The sequence below is a fragment of the Musca vetustissima genome, unplaced genomic scaffold (assembly GCF_032173495.1).
Source record: "Musca vetustissima isolate MV318-11 ecotype Yass unplaced genomic scaffold, APGP_CSIRO_Mvet_v1 utg34763, whole genome shotgun sequence".
Lineage (NCBI taxonomy): Eukaryota > Metazoa > Arthropoda > Insecta > Diptera > Muscidae > Musca > Musca vetustissima.
The window spans coordinates 155,427-170,716 of record NW_026879410.1 but is presented as its reverse complement, the minus strand read 5'-3'; the positions used below and the strand labels follow the sequence as shown (position 1 = coordinate 170,716).

General features: G+C 29.9%; 1 protein-coding gene across 1 annotated transcript in view; it reads left to right on the top strand.

Annotated features, from left to right (window-relative positions):
• The first annotated feature begins 5,303 nt into the window (after nt 1–5,303).
• Nucleotides 5,304–15,290, top strand: part of LOC133324310 (E3 ubiquitin-protein ligase MYLIP) — a 36,071-nt gene continuing 26,084 nt past the window's right edge. The window contains exon 1 of the mRNA XM_061533156.1: nt 5,304–5,419. Coding sequence (XP_061389140.1) covers nt 5,333–5,419 — 87 coding nt within the window. The 5' untranslated portion in view covers nt 5,304–5,332. The remainder of the gene's footprint in view (nt 5,420–15,290) is intronic.

Sequence of the window (15,290 nt, the reverse complement as noted above, 5' to 3'; positions counted from 1 at the left end):
CTATGCCAAATTTCGTGCAAATCGTAATATATATATAGAGACTTTGGCGCACCATTTACCTTAAATCGGACGAAAATATATAAGGGAGCTATATCTAAATCTGAACTGATTTCCACGAAACTTAGAACACATCATTCTGGAGTAAATTCAGTATGCTATGCCCAATTTCGTGCAAATCGGAAGATATTTAGGGACTTTGGCGCACCATTTACCTTAAATCGGACGAAAATATATATGGGAGCTATATCTAAATCCGAACCGATTTTCACGAAACTTAACACACATCATTCTAGACATAATTTAGTGTGCTGTGCCAAATTTCGTGCAAATCGAAAGATATTTAGGGACATTGGCGCACCATTTACCTTAAATCGGACGAAAATATTTAAGGGAGCTATATCTAAATCTGAACTGATTTTCACGAAACTTGGCAGACATCATTCTAGGCAACATTCAGTACGTTATGCTAAATTTCGTGCAAAACGAAAGATTTTTAGGGACTTTGGTGCACCATTTACCTTAAATCGACGAAATTATATATGGGAGCTATATCTAAATTTGAACCGATTTTTAATAGGGTTCGTCCTTGGGCCAAATAAATGAGCTGTGCCTAATTTCATCCAATTCGAATCATAAATGCGACCTGTACTTTGTTTACAATTTAACATCAACAGACGGGCCGACGGACGGACATGCATAAATCGACTCAGAAAGTGATTCTATGCATATTTTCAAAAGGAACCATGGGTCTATCTCGTTTCCTTTTGCCTGTTACAAACATATACACAAAGACATAATATCCTGTACCACAGGATTTGATATTTGAAACCCATTCGATTTACTAAATCGGTTACAATGTAAATGTACCATATGTTTCTAATAATCACGTGCAGCCTCTATAAATACACCTTGCTTTCAAAATGTTCCGCTTTTAAAAAGGCTTCTTTATTAAAAATAAAAGGGGAATCACTGGCCTTCACACTTCCGGGACTTAAATACCCACACTCACTGACACCTGCCATCCTGTGTGACACTGTATTTAAAAATAAATTTATGTTAAAATAACCTAATAATTTTTTTTACAATTATCAGTACAATCTCAATTGAAAATCGTAAAAAGGATTCCATAGACAATAACCATACAAAATATTTTCCATATTTGTGAAATAAAAATCTTTCGTATCCTATGATTGGTAAACACGCAGAAATCCACTCAATATTGCAACTAGGTAGGGGGTGTGCACTCAAATATTTATCCAGATGTTCAATTTACTCTTGAGGTAGCCGTCAACTGCAAATTTTCACTCTCTGTTTGGTTAAAATGACACTGCTTTGTCTTTGTAAATAGTCGCTGTTTACTCAGGCAAAGATGACAGACGAGAGGCAATCATGGACAAGAAAACCAGCAATGACTCATATACAGTGTTGCCATATCAATAGAATATGTTGGGGGATATTTTTATCTGGGTCTCCACAAAAATATTCTTTAAAAAATCCACGCCTTATCTGGATCTCCAAAAAATATTCTTTAAAGAATCCACGCCCTATGTGATTTCCAAAAAATATTCTTTAAAAAATCCACGCCTTATCTGAGTCTTCTTTAAAAAATATTTTCCTAGGTCTCCAAAATCCAAAAAATCCTTATCTGGGTCTCCACAAAAATATTCCACAAAAATCCATGCCTTATCTGGGTCTCCACAAAAATATTCTTCAAAAAAAATCCACGCCTTATCTGAGTCTCCACAAAAATATTCTTTAAAAAATCCACGCCTTATCTGAGTCTCCACAAAAATATTCTTTAAAAAATCCACGCCTTATCTGAGTCTCCACAAAAATATTCTTAAAAAAAAATCACGCCTTATCTGAGTCTCCACAAAAATATTCTTTAAAAAATCCACGCCTTATCTGAGTCTCCACAAAAATATTCTTCAAAAAAATCCACGCCTTATCTGGATCTCCACAAAAATATTCTTTAAAAAATCCACGCCTTATCTGGATCTCCACAAAAATATTCTTTAAAAAATCCACGCCTTATCTGAGTCTCCACAAAAATATTCTTTAAAAAATCCACGCCTTATCTGGATCTCCAAAAAATATTCTTTAAAAAATCCACGCCTTATCTGAGTCTCCACAAAAATATTCTTTAAAAAATCCACGCCTTATCTGAGTCTCCACAAAAATATTCTTTAAAAAATCCACGCCTTATCTGGATCTCCAAAAAATATTCTTTAAAAAATCCACGCCTTATCTGGATCTCCAAAAAATATTCTTTAAAAAATCCACGCCTTATCTGAGTCTCCACAAAAATATTCTTTAAAAAATCCACGCCTTATCTGAGTCTCCACAAAAATATTCTTTAAAACATCCACGCCTTATCTGAGTCTCCACAAAAATATTCTTTAAAAAATCCATGCCTTATCTGCTCTCTCCAAAAATATTCTTTAAAAAATTCACGCCTTATCTGAACCTCCACAAAAACATTCTTTAAAAATCCACGCCTTATCTGAGTCTCCACAAAAATATTCTTTAAAAAATCCACGCCTTATCTGGGTCTCCACAAAAATATTCTTTAAAAAATCCACGCCTTATCTGGGTCTCCACAAAAATATTCTTTAAAAAAATCCACGCCTTATCTGGATGTCCAAAAAATATTCTTTAAAAAATCCACGCCTTATCTGGGTCTCCAAAAAATATTCTTTAAAAAATCCACGCCTTATCTGGGTCTCCACAAAAATATTCTTTAAAAAATCCACGCCTTATCTGGGTCTCCACAAAAATATTCTTTAAAAAATGCACCCCTCTTGAAAAAATCCACGTATTATCTGGGTCTCCAAATAATATTTTCTTAAATTCCACACCTTATCAGGTTGTTGTTCCCAGTTACTAATCTATATTTAAATTTTGGAATTTTCTGCCCAACAAATCTTAGAGGACCATTCCAAACTATAGCCTTAGAATTTCCATAATTTCGTTAATTGCCATGTGTAAACTCTCTAGTAACATTACAGTATATTTTGAAATTTCCCTATCAAAAAAAAATGGTATATAATTCTCAAATACAATTTATTTAAATCAATTAATTTTCGACCGTTTTTCCCAACAAAAAAATCCTCCACAATCACAATATGGCAACACCCAGCTTTATACTTGCTTTATTTTTCCATAACTTGCCTATAATTGTCATGTGTAAACCCCAGGTAACACTATTCAATATTTACAAATAATTGAATTTTTCTACCAAAAAAATCTTCTACAATCAAAATATGGCAATACCCATCTTTACAAACTATTTATTTTTCATTTTTTGCATATAATTGTCATGTATAAACCCCCAGTAACACTGCACAACATTTTCAAATAATGGTATTTTTCTACCAAAAAATCCTGTACAAACAAAATATGGCAACGCCCATCTTTACTAATTATTTATTTTCCATTATTAGCTTATAATTGTCATGTGTAAACCCCCAGTAACACTATTCAATATTTTCAAATAATTAAATTTTCTACCAAAAAATCCTCTACAAACTAAATATGGCAACATCCAGCTTTATAATTGGTTTATTTTCCATTATTTGCTTATTTTTCCATAACTTGCCTATAATTGTCATGTGTAAACCCCCAGTAACACTATTCAATATTTTCAAATAATTAAATTTTCTAGCAAAAAATCCTCTGCAATCAAAATATGGCAATATCCATCTTTACAAACTATTTATTTTTCATTTTTTGCATATAATTGTCATGTGTGAACCACCAGTAACACTGCACAACATTTTCAAATAATTGAATTTTTCTACCAAAAAATCCTCTACAAACTAAATATGGCAACATCCAGCTTTATAATTGGTTTATTTTCCATTATTTGCTTATTTTTCCATAACTTGCTTATAATTGTCATGTGTAAACCCCCAGTAACACTGCAGAACATTTTCAAATTATGACATTTTTCTACCAAAAAATCCTCTACAAACAAAAAATGGCAACGCCCATCTTTACTAATTATTAATTCTTCATTATTTGCTTACAATTGTCATGTGTAAACTCGGTATAACATTACCCAAATATTTTTTTTAAATTTTTGGAATTTTCCTACCCAAAAAAAATATTGCTCTACAATCCCCAAAATCTGGCAACACCTTGTAGTTGTTTATTGTACTCACAATGAGTGAAGTATCTGTTGCTTACATGCTGAGAACATGCCTTGTTGTGACTGAGAACCTGCCTTGTTGTGTATTAACGCCGTTAACACATAACACTCTCCCGTTAATTTAACGGGAGAGTGTGAGTGAGTGTGCGAGAGAGCAAAAGATACTCGAGTGTCGTCGTCGCTGCTGCTGCTGCATTTATTTTCGTGTGTGTTTTGCATTGACGAACTCAGTTGGTTATAACGGCTCGTCGTATTTTGTCCGTTTCAGTGTAGAAACGGAAGAACAACCAGACAGTGTTGTATGAAACTTGCAAGAAATAAGTTGTGTGAAAGCAAATAATAATAAACAAAAGAAAAAAGAGTGTGCAAAACTCTGCGGAAAGAAAGAAAAAAAAATATTTTGAAATATATATTGAAACAAGAAAGAAATTTTAATGTGAAAAATTATAGAACTGAAAAAACAAAGAATCGCGGAAAAAAATTTATTGAATAGACACACACACACAAAACAAAAAATATTGAATTTGGAAAACCAAGAAATATACATATATATAGATAAATTTGAATACCCACCAAAAAGCAACAACTTAAATGGGAACTTTGAGCTATTTCATAAATTTATGTTATTACAATCAACATCGTGGTCGAAGTTGTGGCTATAGAAAATCAAATATTTATAGACCGAATACTTAGGGGGAAAAAAATAAATATTTGTGAAAAAAAAAATTTCCTGTTTTTCGAAATCTAAGGACTTTTTGGATTTTTGTCATTAAAAAAAATTATTTTTTTGTGAAAAAAAATTGTGAAATAAAATTTAACCAAAATTCAAACTTCAACCTGTGGCATTTCTTTTGGCATAAACTTACAACGCAAAAACAAAACCCAAACAAAATACAACCAACTAGAATATCAACTTACTACTAGTGCTATAAATACCTATAAAAAAATAAAATACAAAAAAAAAAAACAAAACAAAAGGCGTCAAGTATCTTTAAGATACAATATCCCCTTATACTATTATATAAATATCTATCTAGTCACCTAGCTAGAAATAAAATAAAATCTAAACTTTAATAAAAAAAACAAGAGTGCTAAACGAAGGATTCCTAAACAACAGTTATCTCAAAAAACAGAAAAAAAATTCTCCAAAGGTTAAATCACCCCCCTTCAAACAGCAACAAAATGTGGTGCATTGTGAATTTGCCGAACGGTACCCAGCAGGCTGTCAAATGGGATCCCAAAGCCATTGGCCAAGAATGCTTAGAAAAGGTAAATTTTGAAAAAAAAATATTAAAAAAAAAAATATTTCCTTTATTTTTCTTCCAAGTTCCTTATGGTAGTTAGGTTCTCTTTATTTTCCATCTTTGAAGTGTTGAAAGTAAACAAAAAAAAAAACTCTATGGGCAACAAACAATTGTGTGTGGTTTGTTGTTTGTCTACCAGCCAGCCAACCAGTCATTTTTTTTTATTCAGCAAGGGTCCAAAGTTCATATTCGGTTTTGTGTGCGTTTTTTTCTTCACGTATTTATACCCCCGTTGCGGTTAAAGTCATTCCGGCACAAGTATAAACGCACCGCTCTCTATAGTATATTGAATGTTTTCTTTTTTTGCAATTTGTTTTTAAACTCTTCCACCTCCCTCTCTCTCTGTCGCTCGTAGTCGGATATTCACAATAATGTTCATGTGTTGCTTGGTTGTAAGGTGTATACCATGTTTTTTTTCCTTGTTTGTTTTGTTTGTTATATCTCAGTCACACAGTTCTCCACCACACAAACAACAACAACAAAGACAGCTGAAAACGGAAGAGCTACACGTTTAAGCTCTTCCATGCAATTCTCTTTAATTAGAGTTGTAAGGCAATTATATAAAAAACGCACACACACACACACACAGATCTACCATATGGAATCAAAGATTAACAATTAGTGGTGGTGGTCGTCGTGGCGACTTATACGGAAACAGGTGTTGTGCCGCCCTTACATTTGACATGCGTGCATGTGTGTGTGAGTGCGTTGTAGTGCAACCTAATTAAAAGGTGGGCAATTCTAATTATAAAAATGCAGGCATTAGAATGCCAATAGAGGGTAAAGGTGGTTTGATAGATGTCAAATATGGCAGTGCAACCTAATTAAAGGGAGGGAGAAAATTGAATAACATTTGATCTATAGTATATGGAAATTATTAGTTTGTTTAAACCAGGTTCAACAACCATTGGTCATGTATACGGAAACAGCTGGTGTATTAACATTTGACATTTGTGTGTGCAGTTTAGTGCAACCTAATTAAAAGGCGTGCCAATTGTTATATCTGCTATGCACAATATTCATTCAGAATGCGGATATTATTGTATACTGTTAATATGGTTTGATATTTTTTTTTTAAATCTTACAGTACAACAGAATTAAAGTGAGGGAGGTAGTAGAGAAAATCGTTCACATTTGATCTATAGTGTACGGAAATTATTAGTTAGTGTAAACCAGGTTCAACAACAATTGGTCATATATACGGAAACAGCTGGTGCGCAACATTTGTGAGCAGATTATAGAGCAACCTAATTAAAAGGTGTACAAATTATTATATCTGGTATGCACAACATGCATTCAGAATGCGGATATTATGGTAGAGTGTAAAGGTGGTTTGATATTTGTCAAATGTTGCAGTGCAACCTAATTAAAGGGAGGGAGGCAATTGAGAAAATCGTTGACATTTGATCTATAGTATACGGAAATTATTAGTTTGTGTAAACCAGGTTTAACAACCATTGCTCATATTTACGGAAACAGTTGGTGCACTAACATTTAGAACAACCTAATTTAAGGGCGTGCAAATCATTATATCTGGAATAAACACCATGCTTTCAGAATGCGGATATTATTGATATTTGTTAAATGTTGTTGTGCAACATAATTGAAGGGAGGAAGACAATTGAGAAAATAATTCAATTTGATCTATAGAAAAAGGAAATTATTTGAGAGTGTATATAGCCGTGCCACATAATTAAAAGTAGGTAGGCAATTTAGAAAAAGTATCACATATTATTAAGCATAAATGTACAGCAAGTAAATTACAAGACAGTGTAAACTGGCTATACACACTAATAAACTATGCATGCATTTAGAATGCGGATATTATTGTACAGTATAAAGGAAATTTAATTGAGAGTGTAAACAAGGTATAATTACTGGTATTTCATTAAATAGTGGCATACTTTGAGGAAATGTATCACATATTATTAAGCAAGCATTTACAACAAAGAAGTTACTAGACAGTGTAAACTGGGTATACACACTAATATGCTAAGCACGGATTCACACATGGCATAATTACACAAGGTAGTCTCATTTGAGAAATTAATAATGGCAACCCTTTTTAGTTTGGAACTCATCCATCAATTTCAAATTCTTTGAAAAAAAAATTACATAAAATTTTATGCACGTCGATTGACATTTTTTTAATTAAAAATGTAATTTTTTTTAAAGATTTAAGTATTTTAATTCTATTCCTAATTGAATATAAATATACATGCTATGTACAGACACACTTAGTTTTTAATCCGGAATTGCGGCCAAAAAATGGAATGTTATAATGGATAAAAAAATTGTTTAAATTACCATAAGAGGGATTCACATGGTCTAATATTCAATGAATTTCACAATTTAAATTAAATTTAGAACTTTTTACCGGGTTAATCTACTTTATGAGGATTTATTTCACATATATGCAATGGGATTGACAATTTATAGCACTGGGTATAATAATTCTAATATAAATTTTCTATACAATTTTGTAAATGTGAACGTAGCTTTATAAAACTGTTTTAAAGCAACAAAATAATTTTTGGAACGTTTTAAACAGAAATTACATAATAATGCTATTGTGATTGAATTACCCTCGGACGGTACGCATTTTTGTAACATTTTCATTAAATTAAAATAGAAAGCACACAAGTGTTTGTTTTGAGTTTAAATTAACATAAGGGAGGTTCACATTATAAAATATTCAATGAAATTGACAATTTATATGATATACATTTTGGAACGTTTTTTAATCCGTTTGGTTTTTTTAACATATCCTCAAAGGGATTGGTTTATACAAGGTCAATTTAACATATTAAACCAGAAACTATACAAAAACGTTATTGTGATTGACAGCACAAGTGTGTTTTGTGTTTAAATTAGCAAAAGGGAGATTCACATTATATAATATTGAATGAAATTGAAAATTTAAATACCTTTTGGAACGTTTTTGAATTAGGTAGGGTTTTTAACAATCATTAACGGGAATGGTTTACACACGGTTAATTTAACATATTAAAACAGAAACTACACAAAAACGCTATTGTGATTGAATTACCTTCGCACTGTCGATATTTTTGTTTATGTTTTCCTATGATTAATTTATAATATAAAGAATTTTTAAAGCACCGGTTTGAATCAGCTGGTCTTCCTGGGTGATCTTCTTAGGGACAATTCACAATAATGTTATAGTCAGCTAGACATTTTCTATTTCTATATTGAGGTGTGTTTTTAAAATTATTTTTTTTTTATTCCTTATACTACATTTACATTGACGTAGTATGAAAAAATTGTACGTATATACAAATGGCAAACAAATTATGTAAATAATGCGTTAAATAATCTATACCATATACTTGACATGTGTTTTTGAAACGCCTTTTAATTAGGTCGCTACATATAAAGCCCTACATAACATATGTTATTGTTTATCTGTATTTTAAAATACCGTTTACATGATGAAAAATTTGTTTTTGCATTACAATTATTCTTAATTTAAAGTTCACTTGCAAAGTATATATTTATAAATCCCAATATGTAAAAAAATACAATTATTCTCACGTCAATCAATTTATTGGCTATTTTTAGTGTTTTAAATGATTTGCTTGCAAAACACAGCTATTAACATGATAATTGTATGGAAGCATTACTAAGGGGTGTTAAAGACAAGCCCAGTAAATTCATATATATATAATATATATTACAGATACACATATTGAAATGGGAACAATTAAATGGTCAGTATTTCTTAATGGCCCATCACCCTTGGTGATAAGCTTTTGCAAAAAAAAAAAAACTTCAGAAACCGCAAAAAATATTTTATTTTCTTATCTCCAATGAACTACACCACACAAACCGTTAATTGTTTGCTATCAAAAAATTAATTCTACTTCAAATATATCTTTAAATGTGAAATTATTAAATGAACGTATACTTGGCGTATCTTATCGTAACGCAACACCAAAGGTAATCTCTCATATTCACATTTGTTTAAAAAAATGTATGCCCCACTTAATTGAATAATAAACAAAAGAAACAACACAAATAATGGTTTTGTTGTTGTTTTCTTAATTTTAAAAAAATTTGCGTTCTCCTACAAATGATAAGAAAGTATTTAAATGTTATCTAAGATGAAAAGTTCAAGACATTTGTTTGCTCCTTGGAAAGTTTTTTTGGCCCAAAACGCCAAATCGGTTAATCTTGACATTGTCATAGTTTAAAGAGATAATTATTTTGTTTATAAATTGGTTGGAGATAATAAATTTATATGTTTACTTACCTTCTACCTTAATCAAAATGTGTTAATAAAACATTTCATTGGTTTATTTGCACGTGCATTAAACAAAACATGTACACAAATGAATAAATAAATATTTATGGTACAAAGTCCAGTGACCGCTATTTTTTTACAAAAGTCATATGACTTTCCAAAAAAAATGAAAATATGTATTGTTAATTTTTTTGTAATAATATAAACACCTATGCACATTGTTTGATGCATGCACTCCATTTGATCTCCTAAACGAGAGAGAAAAAACGAAAACAAAATGTCATTACCTTGTTAGATTTATTTATCGAAATGTAAACACAATCAAAAATTTGTTTTTCAATTTGTTTATGGCTGGCTCATTGACGTCAAATGTGCTAAAATGTTAACTTGATTTTGTTGAAAATTCGCTCTCTACTTCTGGGAGAATTAGTAAGACTGGAATCATCAAATATCAATTTCTCTTCAATATAAATACATACGGTATTTAATTCACATATAAATCAGTGAATTGACAATATAAATTAGGTGATTTATTACAAGAGATTTAATGTAAATAGGTTTACTAAAGCCATCGAATTTAAATCTGGAAATTGACATTCTAGGGCAATAAGAAATCTAATTTCTTGTCAAAATAAACACCAAACATGAGAAACAGCTGATTTTCCTCTGTGACCTTATTACTAGGCCTTAATGTAAATAAACACCAGCTGACAGTTACATTTATGTTTAACTTGGCATAAGGGGAATTCACATTGTCCAAAATGCAAATTAAAACATAGAGATTTTATAAAGCCATAGTTTAAATTTTGGAACGTTTTTGAATTAGTTAGGGTTTTTTGACCCATTCTTAATGGAATTGGTTTACTCGAGGTTAATATAATATATTAAACCAGATTATAAATTTTGGAACGTTTTTGGAAGTAGTTAGGTTTTTTTTTGACATATCCATAACGGGATTGGTTTACACAAGGAAAAATTAACATATTAAACCAGAAACTACACAAAAACTCTATTGTGATTGAATTACCCTCTTACTGTCAATATTTATTTAATTTATTTATATTTGTATACGATTAATTTATAATATAAAGTATTTTTATAACAAGAGTGTGTATCAGCTGATCTTTCTGGGTTAATAGGCCGTTATGTAAATAAACATCAGATGACAGGCAATTATATTTACGTTTATCTTGTCATAAGGGGAATTCTCATTGTCTAATATGCAATGGATTTGATAATTTAAAAGAAAAATATCTTATAAGGCCATTATACAAATTTTGGAACGTTTTTGAATTAGTTAGGTTTTTTAATATATCCTTAATGGGATTGATTTACTCGAGGTTAATTTAACATATTGAACCAGAATATAAATTTTGGAACGTTTTTGGAAATAGTTAGGTTTTTTTGACATATCCATACTGGGATTGGTTTACTCAAGGATTATTTAACATATTAAACCAAAAACTACACAAAAATGCTATTGTGAATGAATTATTCTCACCCTGTCAATATTTATTTATTTTATTTATATTTGTATACGATTAATTTATAATAGCAAGTATTTTTATAATAAGAGTGTGTATCAGCTGGTCTTTCGGGGTTAATAGTCTGTTATGTAAATAAACATCAGCTGACAAACAGTTATCTTTATGTATAACTTGGCATAAGGGAGATTCACATTATGTAATATTCAATGGATTTGACAAATTTAAACAAAGAGATCTTATAAGACAATAATATACATTTTGGAACGTTTTTGAATTGGTTAGGGGTTTTAATATATCCTTAATGGGAATGCTTTACTCGAGTTTAATTGAACACATTAAACCAGAAACCAGAAGGTTTTAACATACATTTTGGAACGTTTTTTAATTTATTAGGCTTTTAACATTTCCTTAATGGGATCTGTTTACACAAGGTTATTTTAATATATATTGTGGATTAATTGTCCTCGCCCTGTCAATATTTATTTACATTTGCATACGATTAATTTATAATAGAAAGTATTTTTATAACAATAATTTGTATCAGCTGGTCTTTCTGGATTAATAGGCTGTTATGTAAATAAATATCAGCTGAAAGGTAGATATATTCAATGGATTTGACAATTTAAAACAAAGAGATCTTATAAAGCCATAATATACATTTTGGAACGTTTTTTAAATTATTTAGGTTTTTAACATATTCACAATGGGATTGGTTTACTCAAGGTTAATTTAACATATTACACCAGAAACTACACAAACCTATTAATGTGATTGGTTATTTATTTAATTTATTTATATTTGTATACAATTAATTTATGAACTTTTTAAAGCAAGGGTGTGTATCTCACAATTATGACATAAGGATTTATTTGACAAATAGGCAATGGAATTGACAATTGAAACCCACTGGCTTAACTAAATCCGGTACATTGTAATCGTACTATAAACCAGAAACTACACAAAAAATCGGTTAATTGAAACTAAAAATTTTAAAATAATATTTCGGATGAATTTTCAATATTTATTTATTTTATTTATAAAGAATAACCGGTTAATATAAAATTTGTATAAAAGTGTGTACTATTTTGTTTATGAAAAACACAATTATATATTCAACGGAGTTGGCACCGTTTAAAACAAAAAAATAATTGTATGAATTTTGGAACGCTTTTTTTTTTTAAGTTTTATGTGCAACCCTAAAATTATGTTGCTCATTTTTCCAACCATCCAAGAAGTTTTTTTAATTGAAAATTCTGCTTAATGGAAACATTTTTTTTTCTAAAATTAGGCGTTTTCGCTTAACCGAATTCGAATATATTTACTTATACTATATTTCCAATCTTATACTATAAGAAATTGGCATTCAAAATAATTAGAATGAGAAACAGCTGATCTTAATAATTGCTCTTAATGTAAATAAACATCAGCTGACAGACAGTTATATTATCTCAAAGTAGGAGTAGCTTTTAAAAGTAAGGCAACCTAATAAAAAGGCGTTTTAAAGTAAGAAACCTTTACACGATACAAAATTCATTTGTTTTAATGAAACATTCCTCTAATAACAAAAATTAAGAATTCCAAGAAAAGCCCAAAATAAGTCATAAATGTATTTATAGATTAAAATTAAATTCCTCCATATCCCATTACACATAAAACTATAACCCTTTTATGATATCATTCAAGGTAAAAAAACCCGATAACCATATTAATCAAATTCACCAAAATTATTAAAATATATTTAATATATGATTAATAGCAAATATTATTCATATTAATTGTATTATTCATAGCTTCAATGCAGATAAAATACCTTTGATTATCAAAAAAAAGAAGAAAATATTTACAGGAAATTATACGGCCCACTCACTTAATTCAATGTGAGTTGTTGTTGTAATTGATAATATGAATTAATTAATTTCCATTGTGTACAGGGGTTTACTTAAACCTTCAATGCTATTTATACCCTGACATTATTGAAATTGCTTTACTTTTTTATTTTTTGTTTTTTTTTTACTTTTCGAGATATGTAAAAGCAATATCTTTTACTGTGATTCATATATTTTTTTGTTTTATTTTAATTTTTTGCTCAACTTTGTAAAAAAAGAAAACTGCAAAATACTGATTTAAGGTAATTATCAGCAAGAATACAATTGGGTCAAATTTGCGATGAGCCATAAAATATTATTATTCTGTGGACAACGTTGCAGTTTATTTTTTCACAGATGTATATACATATATATATATATATATTTATACGTACACATGTCATATAAATTTCATTTGCAATCGCTATAAACAATATCACATTGATTGAACCATTAATAGCAGATTGCTGGTGTTGAACCCTCTAACCATTGAATGAATAGACTTTGTCGCCTTTTTTGCAAAACAAAACAAAAAAAATCTACAATTAATTACTAGAAATATTTATTTTTGCAAATAATTAAATAAAAAATAAAACAAAACACAAAAATAACATGATTAAATATACTAAACCGATTTTAGAATAATTTAATTAAACTAAATGTAAACAGCAATTTTTTTTTTTGTAAAATAGGTGAGGTTTTCGAGGGAAGAATTTAATAAAAAAAAAAACTTTCAGAATAATTAGAAAACTTTTTAAGGTTTTAGTAACACTTAAAACCCTTCGAGAAAAGGGTTATTGCCACTTACACAGTTTCTCTATGACAAAACTGAAAGTGTGGCCAGTTCCCTTAATATTTTAATAAATGTATGCATGACACAAGTCCATTTAGCACAGCTGATGACTTGATTAGCTCTCAAAGTGCGTAATTTCTACTTGAATTCGATGTGCAATGTTGCCAACCATGTGAAAAATTTTAAGGGACAATTTGACAGATGGTCGAGACAAAAAGAAAGGTTTTTGTTTTGATACATTACCTTATTATTGCATCATGAATGTATGGTTAAAATGTCATTTCATTTGTTTATGTGTCAAATTCTTTGTTTATACGTCATTTTCTTCGTTTAAGGCTTAGTGACAATTAAAAAACCTCGAGAAAAGGGTTATTGCCGTTTCCTAATACAAAACTTAGAGTGTGGCCAGCTCCCTTAATAGCTTAATAAAATGTCATCTCCTTCGTTTATATGTCAAATACTTAGTGACAATTAAAAAACCTCAAGAAAAGGTTTATTGCCGTTTACACAGATTTCCCAAGACAAAAGTTAGAATGTGGCCAGCTCCCTTAATATTTAATGTTAAAATGTCATTTCTTCTGTTTATATGTCAAATAAATAAAGTTTTCCATAAAAAAATGTACGTTGTACATGTAGCATAATTCCTGTGTATTCAGAAATTTGTTATATGGCCATGTGTCTTTATCGTAATATGATCAATTCACAATAATGTAAACAGATGTTGATAGAAACGATTTCTTTAAAGTCTAAACAACAATAATTAATTAGGAATTTTATTAAAAACCATAATTGAGGTATTGATCTAATCCAATGGTGACCTGCAATGCAATTTAATCGAAATACAACTCTGTATAGTAACATATTAAGCCGAGGTTTACACATGCAACTTTTGTAAGCAACTCTGTTGAGATTTTAAGAGAGGAAGGTAAGGAGAGGGATAAACTTGAAAAGAGAAACTCAAGGAGCAGAGTTGCATGTTTTAACCCAGGCTAATAGTAGGTTTACATTGTATCAGATTTAAATTGTAATTTACATTACATATATGTCAAATAAATCCTCATAGAAGATGTTAAACTGGCAAAAAGTTCTAATGTAAATACCATTTAATAGCACATTTACATTGTACTGGATTTTTTTTTAACTCAATGGGTTTAAATTGTCAATGTCATTGCTTATATGTCAAATAAATCCTCATAAAATATGTTAACCTGGTAAAAAAGTTCTAATATACGAGCAATTTAATAGAATTTAAGGGGGGGGAACATATCGGAGGATTCAGGCTTGGCCTGTTAAGTTGGCTTTGTATGTAATGCCAATTTGTAAAGGAATATCAGAGTCAAACTTGATTTTGGACGCCGTTCTCCTTTATTCTTTTACAATAAAAGAACCAACTTTACAAGCCAATCCTGAAGTCCTCTTATGTGTTTCCC